General features: G+C 37.2%; 1 protein-coding gene across 1 annotated transcript in view; it reads right to left on the reverse strand.

The window, feature by feature from the left end:
• Nucleotides 1–1,999: 1,999 nt before the first annotated feature.
• SELENOT (selenoprotein T) overlaps nucleotides 2,000–23,251 on the reverse strand; it is a 25,726-nt gene continuing 4,474 nt past the window's right edge. The window contains exons 2-6 of the mRNA XM_082654671.1: nucleotides 8,313–8,423; nucleotides 7,382–7,508; nucleotides 5,504–5,591; nucleotides 3,279–3,432; nucleotides 2,000–2,725 (exon numbers count right to left, since the gene is read on the reverse strand). Of these exons, the coding sequence (XP_082510797.1) occupies nucleotides 3,308–3,432; nucleotides 5,504–5,591; nucleotides 7,382–7,508; nucleotides 8,313–8,423 (451 nt within the window). The 3' untranslated portion in view covers nucleotides 2,000–2,725; nucleotides 3,279–3,307. The remainder of the gene's footprint in view (nucleotides 2,726–3,278; nucleotides 3,433–5,503; nucleotides 5,592–7,381; nucleotides 7,509–8,312; nucleotides 8,424–23,251) is intronic.

Consider the following 23,251-nt stretch of genomic DNA (forward strand, 5'->3'; position numbering starts at 1 on the left):
GGGTGTAGCACTGGTTGGGTTAAGAAACCATCAGAAAACATTACTTGATGACAACAATTTTTACAACATAAAATTTCCTAAATACAGTTATCATATAAAGTGCTCTAGCACAGATTCAGTTCCAGAAAGGAGGGGTTCCTTTCATATCAGCTTAATAAAAGTTTATTTTCACAATGCTTTAAAGCCCCCCAGACTCTACAATTCCTGTTTCTCTCAAAAAAGATTTTTTAAAGTCTTAGTATGAAATATTAAATCATGCTTTAAAATTCTGTAGGCTATTTCTTTTTCATCTAAATTAGTTAAAATCATGACAATAAAATGCCAACCAATCAAGGTCCCCAGCTAATAACATTCAAAATAAGAATCATCATTAGGATCCTGTTATGTTTTGATAGTGGTAAAGGGTGATCAACTGCTGCCATTGAGCTTAGTGCCGTTAAGTTAATAACGCATTTATATTCTGAAAGCATATGTGTCTTGCACATTTTGATGCTGAGGTATAAAGCCATGTTTTGCCAACATTTTTAAATTAATCTAACATGTAATCTCTTCCACAATAGCAACTATGGTAAAAACCCCAATAACAGTAGCCAACCTGCTGTCATGTTCTACAGTCTTGCAATTAACAGAGTACATAAACATTTATAAACTACACAACCACACCAATTTGTAAGCAACTATGTAATACATTTTGAAATGTTAGGAATATAATAAAGCCACATTCTAAATAGCTTTCTAACTTTCCTTTTTTTCATGTTTTTTTTACATTCACACTTCCCACTAATTTTTTCACTAGACTACATTAAATCTTAGATTTAAATATGGCCAAACATAAAATAATATTGAAATGGGTGTGAACAAAGTAGTTGAGTTTTATCAATGACCTAGCCACTTAAAGCTATTCTCCAAAGGATAAGTTATTCACCCAAGGCAAACATGGAAAAAATTAGAATTAAATCTTCAATTCTTCATGGTTGGCCTGTCAGATACATGGGAATATCCAAGACAAGTCTGGAAGGTCTAAATGTCAAAAGGTTAACTGTCACTGGTGGAATGTCTGTCACTGAAGAAAGACCCTACACACACTCAGCAGTGTGTTCAACTTGCAGAAGGAAGTTTGGGCTGGTACAAATCAAGTTAACAAAGTTTTAAGCCCTAATCAAAGATAACAAAATGTTATTACACCTGAATAACAATCTCTAAGTAACCTCTAGCTTAAATTGTATAGACTCTTGCTACTGTATGATCTTAGGTGCACAGTTCTGCAGCCTTAATTAAAAGGATAAGGCATTTACTCAATTTTCTGCAGTGAATTGTTAGGCTAACTTCTTTTCAGCTAGAGACTACAGTATGTTCCACCTTGAGGCTGTCACAATCATGAGAATTACCAGACATGCATTTCAACAAATATTCACTGACAAATGAAGTACAAGATTGTGCTAAGTGTTTGGTGGACTCAATATTGAATTATCTCATTATTTTTCCATAAATCCCTTTACTTCCACTAACAAATCTAGACCTACCACTTTTACTCCTACAGGGAAGATGAAGTATGTTACGACTGTTGCTATATGACTATTTTTCTACATTATGGTCCTATTTCTGCTAAATTACTCTTATAGTCTTTATCAATTTAAGCTTTAAAAAAAAAACTACCTTTTAGAACTCTGGAAAGATATTAAATTCACTGAATAAAAAATCTTTCAATTTTGTCCCTCAAATATAATAAAATTCTGATATGATGTTAGACAAGTTAAATTATTAGACAAGTGATCTCCATTTACCTAATATTAATGTTGTAAAGAGGTTCAACTAACCTTTCTTTAGTGAGGCAAGTTTCAATTATCCTAAAAATGGTAAATGACCTATTATTTGTGTGTGAATCTAAAGTGTGTCCCATAGGAAATTCTCAGTGAGTCAAAAACAAAACTTTGCAGACAACTGTTAAATATAATGTTAATAGGTACGCTGGGCAATAAACTCAAGCTTTTTATTTAACTTACATCTGCTTAGTTTTTTATTGAGTTAAGTATAAAGGCCCAGTTAATCAACTCATTAAATTGGTCAAGGCAGGACACTTGAACTACATTAACAGGATTTAAAAAGTGGTTGGTCTTTTAGTAGTTCTCTGGTAATCACACACGCACACACACACATACACAAATTGGTAGAGTACTCTGGATATAGGATTTCCCCCCTTAATCTTATATAATGTGCTGTTCACAATCCGCAGTATTTTGAAAACTATATAAATTGGACATGACCAAATTACAGATGTCTGATAAACTCTTATAAAGTATTTGGGAACTACAGCTCTAGTCCCAAAAGGATCAATTTTAAACTATAAAAAAGGAAAATTCATATAAAATCACAACAGACTTAACAGACATCTTTGAAAAAAAAAATCAAATTGCAACTCAATTTTCTACTTTTTCAAATATGACCGAGAAAAAAGAAGTGCAAGTAGTAATGTCTGCATTTTTTTAAAAAACTATTAACCGAGTGGACTTGGGGAAGAAAAAAAAAACTATACAGTATTATTGCACTCCACGAATGTGCAGAATTCCAAAATGTGCCAGCACTGAAAAACTGCCTTGCATTGAGGTTTTCCAAGAGGTACAACGAGCCTGCCAAGAAAGCATCTGGTCTGTACTAACAGCTTGCTGTCTTCAGTACAGGCCTTCATAATGTCAGTCACGCTGCTCTTGCAAAAATCCCTTAATGTCTGAAAGACACACAGAAAAAATATTTTGTTTCAAAATTCACTCTTGTAAAATCCACTCATTGATCAGAAAAGAACTGATAACATCTCTGTTAAACAAAATTAACTAACTTTCACCTCTATGTTCACCCACATTTGCTTATAAATTTTCTATCTTGAGCATGTGAAAAGAATTTGCATAGTTTTAGGAACTAGTTATTTGAAGGTAAGGGGAGGGTATATATGTACAATATATGTACAGTATATGAATTCTGGCCATTAGAAGTTCACAAGTCAAAAAAATGATGTTACAGGCCCAATTATTAAGCCTTAAACATAAAATTAATAGTACAACCTTACTTTATTTTAGCAGATCCAAACTCTCTTGGTCATTTATAAATTTTAATGAAGAAAACAACCATCTGTTAAACCTTAAGTTGGAAACTCAATTGACAATATATGCAATATCTATTATTATATATATCTATATCTATTATGCTAATATATGAAATATCTTGCTGATTCATTACAATTAACTGATACCTATACACAGTTACTGTATTTTTAAACTACTTACAGAAGAGTTTTCAGTGCTGATAGGTGGGGCTATGATCGATGGTGTGGGATTGAATCCATATGCACATTGAGCTTCATTTCATTGTCAAGAATTTGAACAAGCTGTTGCATGGATGGAAGGTGACCAGATTCCAGCTTAGACCACACAGGTACATCTATAAAAATAAATGGTACCACCCCTTCCACATTAAAGATGATTCTATAATAGACATTCATTCTATAAACATGTATTGTCTATGCACACAGCTGGAGATAGAATTCAGCTTCTTGCTTTCATGGAGTTTACATTCTAGTAGAGGAAATATAAAAAGAACTATATAAATAGCTACAAAATCACATTTGTATACTAAAAATCAAAACTAGAAGATGCTATGAGAGGGACATAGAGGCTGGGAAGGAGCCTTTGTACTTACTATCATTAAAAGAGAGAGATTATTAAAATTGGGAGATACTGTTAAACGTGAAAGCTGAAATATAGAAGAGTGGTACAAGGGAAGCTGGAAAGGTTGGCAGGGATTAGATCAGGGATCAAGAAACTATAAAGTAAGCATTTTCAGCTCAAGAAGACGTATAGTCTGTCCCAGCTACTTAACATTCATTGTAGCCTGAAAGCAGATAAATGAATGGGCATGGCTGTGTTCCAATAAAACTTTATTTACCAAGCAGGTAGCAGAGGACATGGTCCACAGGGCTATGGTTTGTCCATGCCCAGGCTACATCATTCAGGGCCTTTTGTCCATGTTAAATGTTCTGGTCTTTATCTTGAGAACAAAATAAAGCCATTTAATAAACTTGAGGGAGTGAAGCAACAAGATGAAATGTGCATTAAAAAAATTTTCTTTTAAATGACTCAAGTGCTGGAGCAGATGTCAGCAAATTTTTCTGTAAGAAGCCAGATAGTATATATTTTAGACTTTACATACCACGAGGCAAAATCAAGGATACCATATAGGTACTTATAAAACCAGGGAGATATATTTCCACAAATTTTTCAATGATGAAACTCAAAACTCTAGGTATGAATACTGAAGTCTGAATGTCATATAATTTCCACATCACAAAGTATTTTTAATTTTTTTAGCCATTAAAAAATATAAGAGGGAATTCCCTGGCAGTCCAGTGGTTAGGACTTGGTGCTTTCACTGCTGGAGCCCAGGTTCAATCCCTGGTCGGGGAACTAAAATCAAGAAAGCTGCGTGGCTTGGCCAAAAAAAAAAGTAAGAGCCACCAAGCAAGATGGATGTACCTAGAGATTATCGTACTAAGTGAAGTAAGCCAGACAGAGAAAGACAAATATCATATGATATCGCTTATATGTGGAATCTTAAAAAATAAAGACACAAATGAACTTATTTCCAAAACAGAAAGAGACTCACAGACACCGAAAACAAACTTATGGTTACCAAAGGGGAAAGGGGGGGTGGGAAGAAGAATAAATTAGGAGGCTGGGATTAACATATACATACTGCTTTCTATAAAATAAATAATCAACAAGGACCTACTATATACAGCACAGGGAACTATACTCAATATTATGTAATAACCTATAAGGGAAAAGAACCTGAAAAGAATCTGAATCACTGTGCTGTATACCTGAAACCTACATGACATTATAAATAAACTATACCTGAATAAAAAAAATTTTAATATAAAGAAATTTTAAAATTGTAAAGCCACTGTTAGCTCATAGGCCATATTTGCCAACCTCTGGTTTAGAGAATATGTTAGAGGATAGCAAGATAATTGTGGCTTGGATTAGGGTGGTTAGCAATGAAGATAAATAGAAGATTTTTGAAAACTGTAAAAAGTAGAATTGAGAAAAATTGGTAATCCATTAGATATGGAGAGTAAGGGAGAAATCTAGGATGTTATCCTAGGTTTCTGACATGGGCAACTGGGGAGAATGATAATGGTGCCCTTAAATAAGCGAGAAATGTCTGGGAAGGAGCAAACTGGAGTATAAAACAATTGCAGGAAGCTGAGGTAATCAACAGTTTGGGAGTAGGTAATGTTCAGGATTCCTGGCTATAACACCTAGAAGAGAGGTCTAGAGCTCTCCAGAGCTATACATTTAAGGGTCATCATATAGATGTTATTCTAAAGCCATGGGAGTAGGTGAGGACCATGTAAAGAGATAATTTAGCATATTATGAAAAATGGAAAAGCCTGATGCTTATTATAAATCATTTAACATTTATCACAGAATGCAAACTATTCAGAACCTACCATTCAAAGTTATCTCAAATGCACCTGTTGACATACACTGGTTCTCAATCATGTTGCTCAAGAAAAAGACCATCATACATGCATAGACCTAAAAGAAAATACAATTAAGTACAATAGGTAAACTTATTTTCAAATCAAAACAACATCACAAATTAAGTAAGCTTTTAAATAGTCTCATTTTTATTTGGAAATTGCTCTTTTTAAATCTACTTTAAGTTTCTATACAAATTATTACTGCTACTCCATATATTCAGATAGTGTACACAGAAAATTGCAACATTAATTCACAGCTCTATACATTCTGAAGAAATTACAGTATTCCTAATGTAAAGATAAAATTTCTAGAAATCTCATAATAGTCTTAATAAGTTAAACAAAAGAATACCAGCATAAGAAGGGTTCATTTTAGAATTTTTATAATATAATGTATGAACTCACAAGAGACTAGTGATGCAACTAGTCAGCAACTCCCTGTATTCCGTGTTCCAAACAAATCATTTTAAGTCAAACTAAAAAAAAGTTGGTTAGAAAGCACTAGCATATTAAGTTACATTCATTCACCTTTTGAAGGCAAATCTATACTGTCCCAAAAGATCAGAGGCTCCTGTTGAACAGAAGTTTCAATTTAACAAAATCACCTAAAAGCAGGATGTAGTGAGGATGTCAATTCACAGCCAGCTGTTTCAGAAAAATAAATCAAAATGCCTATAGCAGATGAGAAGATTTCCCCTAACCCCACTTGAGCTAGGTGGGCTTTGATTTCACAGAAGTTATCCTAGCATTTGGGCACAAAGTCTACTTTCCTGAGAACAATACACAAGTTAAGTGTCACGAAAGCTACAGCCTTCAAGTATCCTCTTCCACAGTAGACTGACAATGTTATAAGCCTAAAGAAGTAAAATGCACTAAATCAATTTAGAACCAACAGAATGAACAAATATAGCACAAAACATTATCAGTAAGTACTTAATTTCTAATTCTTAATCCTATGTAAATCAATATTTTGTTAATAACAGAGTAGAGACACATCTGAATTAGAGGTAGCACCTGAGGATGTTTATGTTAAGAAGCCTTGCCTGTGACTAGAAATAAGTGATTCCCTAAGAAGTACAGCTATGTTAGGAGTTGGCTAAAGGTAGTCTCAGCCTAGAACTAAAGGATAAAACCAGAGGACTCCAAAAGAGAATACTTATTAGAAGGAAACCTAAGTAATCTCATTCAAGGGAGAAATTATTCCCATTTCTCACAGCAGAAAGGTACACCCTCCAGAAAAGATGGTTTTAAGTAAAACAGATGAGAGATCTGGAAAGAGTATATGATGCAGCAAGACCCTACCAAAGAACAAAATAAACAGCACAAGATTCTTATGTATATTTATATTGATTGTTTCAGGTAATCTGCTTTAGGTTACCCATGAACAGAAAAGTCAAAGAACAAATAATAAAAACAGAGAATTTTGATAAGAATAAATTGGTGGAAATCCCATTTTTAACATGAATAAACCTATTAATACCCATATTAGTTGGTATAAAAGGCCTACATTTTGTATATATTATGTTTTGCTGTATGATTTGGCCCAACTTGTATAATCAAAATCAAAATCAGGTATTAAATTATTTTGTGCCCAGGTTCTACTAAAGTAACACCTCTCTGTCCTTCAAATAATAAAAAGGTAAGACCTAATCATTCTTAATGTATAAATATGGAGACTAAGGCTAAAGGAGGTTAAGTGCTTTGCCCAGAAATAAAAAGTGGTTTAAGTTGAAATAGCAAAAAGTACTTAAAAAAAAAAAAAGAAAGAAAGAAAAAGAAGAATCCATTAAAATATCTCACTGACAACTAAGAACCTACAGCTACCAAAGCTATTACATTACATACCTTGTTTTCTTGGCCCCACTGCCAGATGCTAGGCGCTTGCATGCCAAAGAAAGCAAAAGGATCCTTGCCAACAATTATTAAGCCTATTAACACTAGCTTGAAGACTGACAGGAAAGATGCTATGTGTCTATTAAAAGAAAAGAAGGAAATTCATCAGAAGCTGCAATTTCTCATCTACTTCAAAATTTCTTTAACTCAAGTCTATGTGTATACACATTTTCTAAACACCAAATCTAAAAATTGCCAATTATACTAGGAAAAAACTAGTAACTAAATTTTATTGTGCAGTTTTAAAACAAAAATGTTTAACATCTTTTGAATCAATCAAAAATTAATTTATAAAACTATAGAGCACTGGTCTTTAAAAATACTATTTTAACAGTACAGAATTTTGTACCACTGGCTTTCTATAAAAATGTAGGAGTTCTTGGGCTTCCCTGGTGGCGCAGTGGTTGAGAGTCTGCCTGCCGATGCAGGGGACACGGGTTCGTACCCCGGTCCGGGAAGATCCCACATGCCGCGGAGCGGCTGCGCCCGTGAGCCATGGCTGCTGAGCCTGCGCGTCCGGAGCCTGTGCTCCGCAACGGGAGAGGCCACAACGGTGAGAGGGCCACGTACCGCAAAAAAAAAAAAAAAAAAAATTGTAGGAGTTCTTGATCTACGCCCACAATAAAAATTACATAAGAAAACACATCTTTAGAAGGGTTGCCATCTCTGAAATGATCTTCCTCAATTCCTTGTTACAGAAAAATTCTTCCATATTTGGATCAAATAAACTTGCCATTTATAAAACTGTTCTCTGTAAATTATAACCAACTAAGAAATTATAATAACCAAGGAAAGTTAATTGAACCAATTCACAAAAGTTTATTTACAAATGTGAAAGAATTCACTTAAAAAACTCGTTTATAAACTACAGAAATTTACTTACCTATATATTGGTTGAGGGAGGTAATTCTCTCCTTCAATGCGGATGTCCGGGTACCGCTGGCTAATAACCCGCATGTACTCCTCAAACACCCGCCTATAACCTCAGGAAACACTGCAGAAAAATGAAAGTGCTTCCAATTAAGTCGTTTAGAATATGACTAGATTTATTTTGTAGTTATACAAAGCCTAAAAATTATTACCAAGATTAAAAATGTTTCTCAAGAACAGTCACAAACTAATAATGATTGATGCTGGATACATGAACTTTTTTCATAGATTTCACATATTTAAGTTATCTTCCCTTCAAGTAAATCCTTCTATTAGAACATTAAACTTTATAGATCTGGGTTACTGTTGGAGAGGAACAAATACCTATTCAGAGAATCCGCCATATTCTGAGCTCTCAAATCATTTTGCCTTTTTTTCTGTTGTTGTTGTTGGTATCAACAACTGTATAAACACTGAAATGAAAACAACTCTTATTTATCTGAAATAGGGACTTTCAACATTTGGGCACAGGAAGCTTAAAAAAATACCAAGGCACAAGACATGACACCCTGTTTCTTATTCCCACTCTACCCTTAACTAGGCAAACATGCCTGCTCAATCACAATAAAAGAAACTTGAAAAATTCTTAGAAAAAAAAAATTCTTAGATCCTTTCTGACTCTAAGATTTGATTCTATTTTGCAAAGATTGGGAAGATACTTTTCAGCAATATGACAGTAATGTATGTCATTACTCCAGAAATTAAGTCAACAGCATCCCATCACCTTCATTAAACTCTCTGAAAAACTAGGCTATGGATATATGATATTTGTTGCCCCAGCAAGAAAAGGGAGATATGCCACCAGAATGAATATACAGGGGGAAAAAAGTACACTGAAAACTTTAGTAAGACATTGATGAAAGAAACTGAAGACACAAATAAATGAAAACATATCTCATGTTCGTGAATCAGAAGAATTTATATTTTTAAAATGTCTATACTACCCAAAGCAATTTACAGATTCAATGCAATCCATATCAAAATTGCAATGACATTATTCACAGAAATAGAACAAACAACCTAAAATGTGTATAAAACCAGAAAAGACCCCAAACAGCCAAAGCAATCTTGAGAAAGAAGAACAAAGCTGGAGGCACCATGCTTCCTTATTTCAAACTATATTACAAAGTTACAGTAATCAAAACAGTATGTATGGTAGTTGCATAAAGACAGAAACACAGATCAATTAGACAGAAACCAGAAATAAACCCACACATACATGGTCAATTAATTTTTAACAAAGAAGCCAAGAATATACAATGGGAAAAGGATAGTCTCTTTAATAAATGGTGTTGGGAAAAGTGGACATGCAAAGAATGAAACTGGACCACTATCTTACACCACACACAAAAATCAACCCAAAACAGTTTAAACAGTTGAACAGAAGACCTGAAACCATAAAACTCCTAGAAGAAAACATAGGGAGTAAGCTCCTTGACACTGGTCCTGACAATGATTTTTTTTTGGCCTTGACACCAAAAGCAAAGGCATCAAAAGCAAAAAATAAACAAGTGGGACTGTGACAAACTAAAAAGCTTCTGCACATCAAAGGAAACCATCAACAAAATGAAATGAAGGGCAACCTACACAATGGGAGAAAATACTTGCAAATATAACCTCTGATAAGGGGTTACTATCTAAAACATATAAGAAACTCATACAACTCAATAGCCAAAAAATTAATAACCTAATTAAAAGATGGGAAAAAGCGGGGCTTCCCTGGTGGCGCAGTGGTTGAGAGTCCGCCTGCCGATGCAGGGGACACGGGTTTGTGCCCCGGTCCAGGAAGATCCCACATGCCGCGGAGCGGCTGGGCCCGTGAGCCATGGCTGTTGAGCCTGCGCATCCAGAGCCTGTGCTCTGCAACGGGAGAGGCCACAACAGTGAGAGGCCCGCGTACCGCAAAAAAAAAAAAAAAAAAAGGGAAAAGGGGGGAATTCCCTGGCAGTGCAATGGTTAGGACTCAGTGCTTTCAACTGCAGGGGCCTGGGTTTAATCCCCGGTTGGGGAACTAAGGTCCTGCAAGCTGGGTGCATCCAAAAAAAAAAAAAAGGCAAGGAAAGCTGAATAGACATTTTTACAAAGATGACATACAAATGGCCAACAGGTAGATGAAAAGGTGCTCAACATCCCTAATCAACAGTGAAATGCGAATCAAAACCACAATGAATTATCATCTCATACCTGTTACGACGTCTATCGTTAAAAACACAATATAAAGCAATGAAGGTACCACTTGGTAGGAGGGAGCAGAATCAGTAAGAGATAGTAGGGTGAAACCCAAGATGCCAACTTTGTCAATCATACAATCATCAAAGAAAAAAATACCACAATCATCAAGGAAAAAAATACCACAATCATCAAGGAAAAAAATATCGACCACCACCAGGACCAACTCAAGGGATCAGCAACAAGTTTATATCTGATAGGGAGAACCAGTCCAAATATTAGTAGATCTCAATGTAAGAAAACTCACTTTTCAAAAAAAAAAAAAAAGAGAAATTCACCACTCTTTCTTTGCAAGTAATACTTCTTTTACATTTAGAATGAAAATTTCACACAAAATTAAGTCCCTAAAAAGTATGAAATTTTTGCAAAGGGAGACAAGTCTCTATTACCTAAATACTTAAAAGAACTTAATCTCCAGACACCTTATCTTTCCTAAACATTCACCTTATCCAATATTTTATTATTACTGTTGTCAGATTCACAACTGCTTTCTATATAAAAAAATTTTAATGTTGCTTTTGTTTTGAAGATACTACCAAAAAAAATGTAAAGCACTTATATGCCTAACTACCTTGAAACCAAGAAATGCCACCTGATTTCAATGCCTAAGTTTGCATCGGTGTTTACAATGGAGTTGATGATCTAAAATGATAGTAGATAACTTTTAATGCATTAATTGAGAGCTGGAGACTTACTTGAGTTGAAATTTCCTTGAGTTGAAATTTCCTTTTTTATAGATGAAGGGGAAAAAATTGAAACCCAGAGAGATCAAGTGACTTCAGATATGGTCCCTGCCCTTAGTCAGGGCTGAGACCAGAACACAGACTTTGTGATTTGAGATCCTAGGCCCTTTCCATTAAACCTCAATAAAAGTTAGATGATGTAAGAGCTAACCTTCCCTGTGTCCCCAAAGCCACAATCAAGTACCCATAAAATAGCAGATATCTCTTGAGGTTCTTCCATGATGAAGATATAGATTCTCCCTCTGGGTGAACTAAGCCTGTGGACCCCAACAGTCGTCATATTTGCTCTGGGACTTCCAACCCTTCGTAAAGGAAAGTATGTCTATATACGGGCCACACTTTAGGTCAGAGTCCTCCTAGTTTTCTGGCTATTATGCTCAGAAGCCTAACTCTATCCTTGGTTCTTCAGGTCTCAACTCGTCAGTTAAGTCACAAATCTTTTTATCAAATTTCAAACAGAATCAATCCATAATCTTGAAATATAAAAAGGACTTTAAACCTTGTAAGTTTCTTCAAATTTCCAGTTATAAAATGATAAAGTCGTGGGGATATATAATGTACAGCATGGTGACTGTAATTAATAATACTGTATTTCACACTTGGAAGTAGCTAGGAGAGCAGATCTTGAAAGTTCTCATCACAAGAAAAAAATTAATGTAACTGTATGGTGATGGACATTAACTGGACTTATCGTGGTGATCGTTTTGCAATATATACAAATATCAAGTCACTACATTGTACACCTGAAACTAATGTGTTATACCTCAAAACAAACTGTACATTTCTTATTTCTGAAAAATGAAGTAGTTTACAAGACTGACACAACCTATTTTTAGGCAAGTTTACTTATGCATTAGTAAACTTTCCTCCCTATATTTGCTTTGAGACTTGTGAAGAAAAAACAAGTAACTTTTTCCCTATGTAATAATTTTCCCCAAATGTTCAAATTGTTTTGAAATAGCCATCTCTACTGCTGACAGATGTTTTCCAAAATAAAACATACCTACTGTTTATCAAGGTGGGCAAAATGTTAAGTTAAAGGCACACATGGTAAGGAGCCAGTAATCATTCCACCTCTACCACCACACCCAGTTCTTTCAACTTTTCACTCTTTCTGGGGCAGTGAGTGAAACTATATAACTCATAGTATACCTTCAACGAATAAATATGTAAACACGCTAAAAATATGTTGTAGCTGCTGCCTATTTCTTCTGCCCCTGGACCAAAGGCCCTTAAGTAAATTAAACTGTGAAAAGAAATCTTAATTTAAGTCCTAATCACCTTGCAAATCTCCTTCTTGCAATACAAAATATCTTACTATATGGAGTCAACTTCTGCAGTTGTTTAATTTAAAGTATTTTACACAATACTTTGCTGAGATTAATTTTCTAAAAGAAAGAACTTGCATACAAATTAGATCGTCTTTCTGTAATGAACAGAAAGGAAATTTAGGCAATTTGTCCATGCTGTTTCAAATAGATTCTGTGCTTTTTTAAGTCCATCAAGTTTCAGTCTCCTAATCCATGGTGCCAACCATCCCACTTTTCCTTTTCTATACTAACATCTGCCCCTAATTGTAGTCAAATGCCTACTTATATCAACTTGAGTCTGTCACAAACCCCAACCTCTCCTATCTCCTTATTAAAGGAAAATGGGGGCAAAATCTCAGATATTTACTGTTATGAAGTAAATACTTGTGATTTCTATTTTTCGCATCTCTTGAACTCACCTTCCCCTTTTATTTACGATAACCTCCCCTCCAATTATCCTCCCACCCACACACAGGATTGGACCCTGTTTATACAATAACACCCAACCCCTTGCCAATATCTAATGTTCCAGAAATGCAAACCTGTCATGAAGGCTTGAGTTTCCTCCCTAAAAATGAAGAACTGGAATTTTAAAAAGTAACTATCTCCAGACAGGTAAACATTTAATCAGAGCTGTTGTAGGTAGAGGAGAGTGGTAATCTTTCAAAACTACTGAGGAGGACTTCCCTGGTGGCACAGTGGTGGAGAACCCGCCTGCCAATGCAGGGGACACAGGTTCTATCCCTGGCCCGGGAAGATCCTACATACCGCAGAGCAACTAAGCTCATGTACAACTACTGAGCCCACGTGCTCTACAGCCTGTGTGCCACAAGAGAAGCCACTGCAATGAGAAGCCCACAAACCTCAATGAAGAATAGCCCTCCACGTGCCGCAACTAGAGAGAGCCCATGTGCCGCAATGAAGACCCAGCACAGCCATAAATAAATAAATAAATAAATATTTTAAATAGTAAAAAAAAAAAAAAAAAAAAAGACTGAGGAGATAAATCAATCTTCAAAGAGAAAAAGAAAAACGAAATATATTTTACTGAGAAGAATACAGATGTGAGCCAGAGCAAGAGTGTATGAAGTCCTCTCAGACCTTTCAGTTTTCTATTTCAGGCCATCTTCAGGCACTGATGCATTCCTGCCTTTGGATTCTATACTATTCTTTTAGTAGTTTTAAACAGATTTCCAAATGTGTTGTTTAAAGCAGTTCAAAACTGGTTTCTCTACTTGCATTCTAAGAATGTCAACTAATATTTCTCCCATGGTGTATGCAGAAAATCAGGAAGGTATTTTTACCATGCTTTCTAATTGTCAACAGCATTGACCAATGCAATGAACACTGGGTTTTTAGAGGTAATCTTTACTTCTCCTTGCTCTGTTTAGTAGAAGCACTAATAGACATTTGTCTGGTACGTTACCTGCTCTAAGTGTTTTAAGCAATGAAATCTGAACAAGGGGCTCTATAAACCATACAAGAAACAAGATATTCAGGAGTGAACAAACTAACCTTATAAATGCTTTTTTTAAAAATTATAAACAAGAGTGCTCACACAATGTTCACAGCAGCACTATTTACAACAGCCAAGGCATGGAAGCAACGTAAACGTTCATCAACAGATGAATGGATAAAGAAGATGTGGTACATATATACGGTGGAATATTACTCAGCCATAAAAAGGAATGAAATAATTCCATTTGCAGCAACATGGATGGACCTAGAGATTATCATACTAAGTGAATAAGCCAGACAAAGACAAATAGCATATATCACTTATATGTGGAATCTAAAAAAGATACAAATGAACTTATGTACAAAACAGAAATAGACCCACAGACATAGAAAACAAACTTATGGTTACCGCAGGGGTGGGGGGAGGGATAAATTAGGAACTTGGGATTCACAAATACCCACTACTATATATAAAATAGATAAAAGACAAGGATCTACTGTATAGCACAGGGAACTATATTCAATATCTTGTAATAACCTATAATGGAAAAGAATCTGAAAAACTAACTGAATCACCTTGCTGTACACCTGAAACACTAAATCAACTATACTATACTTCAATTAAAAAAAAAAGGACTTTGAATGAAGTCCTTTGAATGAAGATCAAAATGTACATCAGAACTTGCTCAGCCTTTTGTTTTGTTTTAATTGCAGTGTAGTTGTTTTACAATGTTGTGTTAGTTTCTGCTGTACAAGGAAGTGAATCACCTATATGTATACATATGTCCCCTCCCTCTTGGACCTCCCTCCCGCCCCACCCAACCTGCCACTCTACCCCTCTAGGTCATCACAGAGCACCAAGCTGAGCTCCCTGCGCTTATACAGCAGGTTGGCACTAGCTATGTTTTACACATGGTAGTGTATATATGTCAATCCCAATCTCCCACTTCATTCTCCCCCTCCCCCTTGTCCACACGTTTGTTCTCTACATCTGTCTCTATTCCTGCCCTGCAAATAGGTTCATCTGTACTGCTTTTTAAAGTTTCATATAAATGCATTAGCATACGATATTTGTTTTTCTCTTTCTAACTTACTTCACTCTGTATCACAGACCCTAGCGTTTTTAAAAGTTGAAAAACAGCACTAAACAGGTATGGAGCTTATCAGGTTTAAGAACTGTATTATATGAAATCAAGTGATTTCCCTTCCAGCTGCCTCACTCTAGGAGCACCGCAGTGGCCACCACAGTAAAAACGCATACGAATACAAAATATGCCTAACATGGCTTCTAAGATTCCAGGCTTCCTGGGACTTCCCTGCTGCTTCAGTGGTTAAGACTCTGCATTACCACTGCAGGTTCGATCCCTGGTCAGGGAACTAAGATTCCACATACTATGTGGTACAGCCAAAATTTAAAAAAAAAAAAAAAAAATTTCAGGCTTCCTTAGAGTTTTTTCCAAAGATTTGATAAACCTAAAATTCAATTAATGATCTGTTTTTATTCTCTTCCTTCTTTGTGTCTTATTCTTGAGATCACTAGTTTCTAGTTGTCCTATACCTTTGGCTTAACATTTCAGGAAATATTTTGCTGCAGACTATTCCACAAAGAATTTTTAAATTTTGGGCTTCCCTGGTGGCGCAGTGGTTGAGAGTCCGCCTGCCGATGCAGGGGACACGGGTTCGTGCCCCGGTCCGGGAAGATCCCACATGCCGCGGAGCGGCTGCGCCCGTGAGCCATGGCCGCTGAGCCTGCGCTCCGCAACGGGAGAGGCCACAACGGTGAGAGGGCCACGTACCGCAAAAAAAAAAAAAAAAGCATTTATAAATTGTGTAAGTTCTTCAACTCTTTGTGGGGAAGGAATTTTATCTCTTTACTCTGGAAAGCATTTCTCATCAACAGATTTATAAGGTATGGCAGCCACTTAGTAAAAGTGACTTGATAAAAGCATTCAATAAATGGTGACTTACCCGCATTTTGCAGGAATTTTTGTCTCATCTTAAATTATTTCATACATAACTTGATGCTTCTGTTAGAGGAAACACTGACTGAAACCGCCCGCTCTGGCCAGGCAAAGACAGTAACAATGTGCGTGAGTTATTTTATGACAGGAGATCCTGGTAAGGAACACGAACTAACAAGCCACCACCAAAGGGAAGAATTCGAGAAAGGTCAAAAAGAGAGAGGAGGGGCTTCCTTGGTGGCTCAGTGGTGGAGAGTCCGCCTGCCGATGCAGGGGACACCGCTGGGCCTGCGCGTCCGGAGCCTGTGCTCCGCAACGGGAGAGGCCACAACAGTGAGAGGCCCACGTACCGCAAAAAAAAAAAAAGAGAGAGAGCAGATGCCACATGTCCACCTCCCAGAATCCTCCTCGCTGGAATCCATCTTGGCTGAGCAGTTGCACGCGCCACCAGGAAGGACCCTGAGTCAGAATGACTGGCGAGAGACAACCCAGAAACTAACCCATCACCATAAAACCCGAGACTGCGAGTCACGTGGCAGAGCAGTCCTCCTGGATTCCCTTACCCTCCTGCTCTACGCCCAGGCGCCCCTTCCAAATAAAGTCTCTTGCTTTGTCAGCATGTGTGTCTCCTCAGACAATTCATTTCCAAGTGTTAGACAAGAGCCCACTCTCAGGAAGGGGTCCCCCTTCCTACAACACTTTTATTCTTTACAATACATTTTTAAAAATTGAGATATAATTCACACACCATAAAATTCATGCTCGGTGCATTTTTATCATTTGTTAGAGAGACTGATAAAAAAATATATTGTGTTCTATGCTAATTCAATGGCAAAACTGGATATGTCTCTTGTCTGCTTTACTGCTTTCCTGTTTGTCTTATACTTTTACCTGTTGGTTGTATACTGACTTCAGACATTAGAATAAACTCGATTAAAAAACCCAGGGATCTAAGAAAGAAAACCACCAACAGGATAAGCAGTAAGGGTGTGTTGGCCAATAAGAGCAGCAGGAAGATGACTGACAATAACACAATGAATTCTGGAAGTTTAGCCGCATCAGCAGAGATGGAGGCCAGGTCGAGAAGGTTACTGAGTGAAGAGTATGTTCAAAACTGAAGTTTTACATGTATCACATTCTATGCCTAAAAGCTACCAAACTGAAGCAGAGGTCAACCAAGTAGAAATCCACCTGAAAGGAACAGTATCAGAAAACATTGATCTATACTCCAGTTAAGAATTTTTAAAGGGAAGTGAGGAGGAAGAAGATAGGTTATGTCAGAACCAAACACAGTGGACTACCACGAGACTGTACTCACTTTTTCAATAAATATTGCCTGATGACAGGTACTGTTTTAGGCTCTAAAGGTATATGGCAGCAAGCAAAACAGACAAAAATCTATGCCTTTCTGATGCTGGCAACATTCTAATGAAGAGAGAGTAAGCTGTAACAGTCTAATGGAGAAGATACAGTTCACCAATTGATAATATCCGAAGTTGTTTCCCTTGTCTTGCTTGAGAAACAGGAACGAAAAAACAAAACAAAACAAAACACCTGAGGGACTATGGAAAAAGTGTCACAAATTGAAAGAGCAAAAACATCGAACAAAAGATTCAAAACAAGAACCGACACCCAAAAATATTCTGCAAGAAGCGGAAGAAAAGGATGATAAAAGAGGTAAGGAAGGACTGTAAGAAACCTCAAAATCAAAAGCAGAATTTAAAAAAATATTTTAAGGCCCTGAAGAAGAAAATTGATTGGTGGAAAACTGAATCAGTGTTAGAAGATGAATAATAAAAAGTACAGAAGATCTGAATAGTATCATCAATAAATGGAATCCAGATACATCAGTTTTTTCCTATAGAAAACACCCTGAGAGACCACAGAATATTTACAACAATTGACCATCTATGTTAGGTCACAAAGAAAGTCTAATAAGTAGGTGGATGAAGAATGTCACCAACTATCAGCAAACAAAGGATGCTGCAACCATCAAGCCACTGCAGACACCCCCAGCTGTGCACCCTGAGAGATTCAGGATGGAAAAAGACTCTTGCATCTTCCCATACACAGAAAAGCACTAAATTCATTAACTTGAGATGTCTGGTTTTCTTTAATGAACAGTAATCTTTTGATGTTCCGATAACCTGGAGGTTTTTTTTTTTTAAACTTCTATACATTCTGGCTCCTCCCTTCTTCAGAATAGTTCCTCAGAGTTGAGAGGCTGTCTCCTGGGCCTAAGGCCTCAGTATGTCCGCAGAATAAAACATAACAGCAAATGTCACATTCTCTAATTACAGTGCAATAAACTAGAGAACTTTAAAAACCCAACCCACTTTAAGATCTTCTGGTAGGAATATTAACTAGTTTAATTATGTCAAAATTTTAAATGTGATACCCATTAACGTAATCATAATATTTTACTTCTATGGATTTAGTTTATGGAAATAATTGGACAAGCACACATGATGTCTGAGGACAGTCATCTTAACAAAGTAATTTTATGAAAAATTAGGACCAACATTGTAAGGTCGGATCTTAACAAACGGCACCGCGAAACAGAGGAAAGCTTCAAGTGAGCCTTATTAGGGAGCGCTCCCGGGCGAGGTTCACTGGTCCGGGAGAAAGGGGCCAGAGAAGTCGCGCCCGGGCGAGGGTTGGGCAAGATTTTATAGGGGAAGAAGGGAAAGGGGTGTGGTGAATCTGGGAGGGCGCAGGGTATTCCTTATTTGGTGGTCTTTTCGGGTATCCTGGGGGGCCGTTAGTCCCGCCCCTCGAAAGGCGGGAAGGCTGGGGCGGGTGCAAAGTCCCCAGGTCAGTTCCTGGAACTGGGTGGTCCGGAATGTCTCCAGGGCAGTTTCTGGAACTGGGTGGTCCGGAGAATTTCAGTCTGATGCAACCTGTGAAACTGATTGTGTTCCCCTGCCTCGGGCCAGTTGGCCTTATAAACATAAATATTAAACAAACAGATTCAGTGGCTTAAATAAATTAAAGAATACCCATCTTATGGAGTACTGTGCCTGTTGATACAGAACAGTAGCTGCCGATATGAAAAGATAAGTGATGAGGGGAAGGCAAATTTCAAAAAAAGCATACAACTATAAACTCACTAATATAAAATTATATAGCATTATGTTTCTGCGCGAAGAGTCGGCTTGAAGGAGGTTCTTCAAAATGTTATTAAAGAGTTACAAGGATATTTCACTTTCTTCCATATACTTTTTTAAAAATTATTTTTACAGTTAACATGTTATTTTCACAGTGAAACCGAGAAGGATCCTGTGGGGCTCCAGGCCATGGAAGACTTTTTGTCCCCCATTTCTTATAGGCAAGACTCCAGCCTCCATGAACAGTTGCTAATCAAGGGAGGAGCAGCCAAGAAACCACCTGAGGGAAGATTAAAGGGACCAGAGAAGCTCATCAAGATTAAGAGACCCTGCACACACCCTAACCTTGTCCGGACCCCACCCTTGAATTATTGCTGTAAGACTCCTCCTCAAATTCTCCTGGGTTGGGACACATAGCTTTTCAAGGCAGGAGCCCGCTGTGTTCCCCTTTGCCTGGCAAAGCAATAAAGCTATCCTTTTCTACTTCACCCAAAACTTTGTCTCTGAGATTCAATTCCGCACCAGTGTACACAGAAGCTGAGCTTTCGGCATCAACAGCCAGAGAGCTTATTTTCACTTTTTTAAGCTGAAAGTCAATAAGTAAAGCTTTCAAAGGTTTATTTACTGCAGGTCTTATTACAACATTAAAGACAATACAAATAATAAGTTACGATAATGAGCACTTGATAAATGGTAGTAGCAGGTACACTGTGCTAGGTGTTTTTAACTGATTAGCTTACTCCAGCTCTCCTCATTTCCTGTCTCCTCCTCCCCCTCTATGCTGAATCAGGCTTCATTTGCATGTGTTCTTCTTTTAGCTAGTAAAGCTCATTCTCTGTATCTCCTGGTGGAGTTCCCCATACCCTTGCAAAATTTCATTTCCTCCTCTGCAAAGCCTTCCAACTCTCCCTGAATAAGTAATACTTCTTCTCTCTGGGTTTTTAAGACTTCTTTAGAACACTCAGAACAGAGTGGTTTACTGTTATATTGTTTACATGTCTGTCTCTCCCACCAGACAACTGGTCTTCAAATGTTACTGTGAAAAACAAATTCGTATCTTCCTAAAAATTGGACAAAACAGGAAAACAAGTGGCATGAAAAAGGGGACATTAAAAACAAGGGCCTCGGCTTCCCTGGTGGTGCAGTAGTTGAGAGTCCGCCTGCGTCCGTGCCCGGTCCGGGAAGATCCCACATGCCGCGGAGCGGCTGGGGACCCATGGCCGCTGAGCCTGCGCGTCCGCAGCCGCAACAGGAGAGGCCCGCGTACCACAAAAATAAAACAAAAAAACAAGGGCCTGATAACACAACACTGTAAATCAACTATACTCCAATAAAAATTAAAACAAACAAAACAAAACAAGGGCTTGATTATGAGCACTTCGTGCTAAAATCTGTGACCAAGATTTCTTCCTTATCACTCCCAAGCTACACCCCAATCAAGATAAAGTATGTGAAAACATGATTTTCCTTTTTGAAAAGCAGGGACGGTGACAAAAATCAAATGAACCAGAGGACTCCAACTACACTCTTAAGTGACAAAGATGGAAATGAAATATACATGCATGCTTTTACTTTTTCCCTTCAAGCTTCTTTACAGTATCTAATAATAGAATATTAGAGGTAACTGGAATGCAACCAACACCCTTATTTTACAGATGAACAAGTTGAGAGCTAGAGATTAAATATTTCCCCAAAGTCATTCAGAAGATAAAAGGCAGATGGAGTTAAGAACTAGGCCTCCAAACTGCTAGTCCAGTAAATGCTCACCTTCCCAGTACCTATACCATTCAAAATCTACGAGGTTATTTATGAGATTTCCAAATAATATATTAAATTTGATCTCTACCACTTAAGTTAATGGCAAACTGTAAGGAAACAATGTTCCCATTTTCTGTAAGAGAAGATAAAACCTTAAACCATATTTTACTTACATCTAAAAGCTCTGAACTAAGGTACTTCATTCATTATTAAGAAGAAACAACTATTTTGTGCACGGTATTCAGTTAACTCCTGAGCTATTTATTGCTTAAAATGGTAAAAAACAAAACAAAACAAAACAGGGCTTCCCTGGTGGCGCAGTGGTTGAGAGTCTGCCTGCCGATGCAGGGGACACGGGTTCGTGCCCCGGTCCGGGAAGATCCCACATGCCATGCCATGGAGCAGCTGGGCCCGTGAGCCATGGCCGCTGAGCCTGCGCGTCCGGAGCCTGTGCTCCGCAGCGGGAGAGGCCACAACAGTGAGAGGCCACGTACCGCAAAAAAACAAACAAAACAAAATTGGTGACTAAATTCTATGTAACTTTAAAAATCTAACATAGTGGCAGGTGCAGCGGCTACCATTTTATTTGTTCTCTAGAGCACTCTGTACTACTCTACAATCTGAATCAACTTCTTATCTTACTACTCCTTTACTTCACTGTTTCCAAGTAGTACATTCTTCCTATTTAGCATCTTTTTAAAAACCAAGATTTATCTTATAACCATTAGTGTGTCACAGTTTAAATGGCCACAGTTTTTTCCTTCTGAGTGGTATACAGAATAATGGTGTATCTTACAACCTATCATATTGTAGGTTTGGAGATATATAATAACTGTTATTTAAATTTTTAGTTTCAGTTACTGTGACTATTTTGGGGAGATGAAAATTTCTTTGTAGGATTTTCCCCTGGCTACTGTGTTTTTAGTTTTAAAAACTCAGCAACAAAGCAAAACAAACTTATGGTTACCAAACAGGATAGGGGTGGGGGGAATAAATTAAGAGTTTAGGATTAACATATACACACTACTATACATAAAACAGGTAAACAACAGGGACCTACTATATAGCACAGGAAACTACACTTAACATCTTGTAATAACCTATAATGGAAACGAATCTGAAAAAATATATATATACTATATATACTTACATATATCTATAAGTAAAAATATATACTATATATATAGTATATCTATAACAATCGCTTTGCTGTACACTTGAAATTAACACAACATTGTAACCTATGCAAATTTTTTTTAAATTCAAGATCCATCCCCTTCAGTCCCCCCCCACCCCCCGCCCTGCAAAAAAAACCATAAAAATTGTCTTCTTTGTTTATCACTACAGTGAATGGCACAGCATCGCTCCAGAACTCAGGAGTCACCTGTGACACCTCTCAATGCATGCCACCTCTCCGGCCCCTCAAATAATGTAATCACCAAGAACTGCTAAATTTATCTGCAAAAAAATCTCTTAAACCTGTCCCTTTACTTCTACCACCACCCTTCTATTTCAAGCTCCATTGTCTCTTGCCTGGGCAACTCCAAGAGTCCCCTAAAATGGTCTCCCCACATCTATTTTTGTGTTCCTTGCAATGTCTTTTCCACAATACTTACTGGTTTTTCCTTAACATAGCCATCCAGACCTTCCAGGGTCTGTGCTACCTTCTCTTTGGTCTTTAAGGTCAGCAGCCTTGGCCTCAAGAAATTATGTTCCCTCCTTGGATTGGAAGAATCAATATTGTGAAAATGACTATACTACCCAAAGCAAACTACAGATTCAATGCAATCCCTATCAAATTACCAACGGAATTTTTCACAGAACTAGAACAAAAAGTCTTAAAATTTGTACGGAGACACAAAACACCCCAAATAGCCAAAGCAGTCATGAGGGAAAAATACGGAGCTGTAGGAATCGGGCTCCCTGACTTCAGAGTATACTACAAAGGTACAGTAATCAAGACAATATGGTACTGGCACAAAAACAGAAATACAGATCAATGGAACAGGATAGAAAGCCCAGAGATAAACCCACATGGTCAACTAATCTATGACAAAGGAGGTAAGGATATACAGTGGAGAAAAGACAGTCTCTTGGTGCTGGGAAAACTGGACAGCTACATGTGAAAGAATGAAGTTAGAACACTCCCTAACACCACACACAAAAATAAACTCAAAATGGATTAGAGACCTAAATGTAAGACTGGACACTATAAACCTCTTAGAGGAAAACATAGGAAGAACACCCTTCAACATAAATCACAGCAAGATCTTTTTTGATCCACCTCCTAGAGTAATGGAAATAAAAACAAAAATAAACAAATGGG

The sequence above is a fragment of the Grampus griseus genome (assembly GCF_964374135.1).
Source record: "Grampus griseus genome assembly, chromosome: 5".
Taxonomy (NCBI): domain Eukaryota; kingdom Metazoa; phylum Chordata; class Mammalia; order Artiodactyla; family Delphinidae; genus Grampus; species Grampus griseus.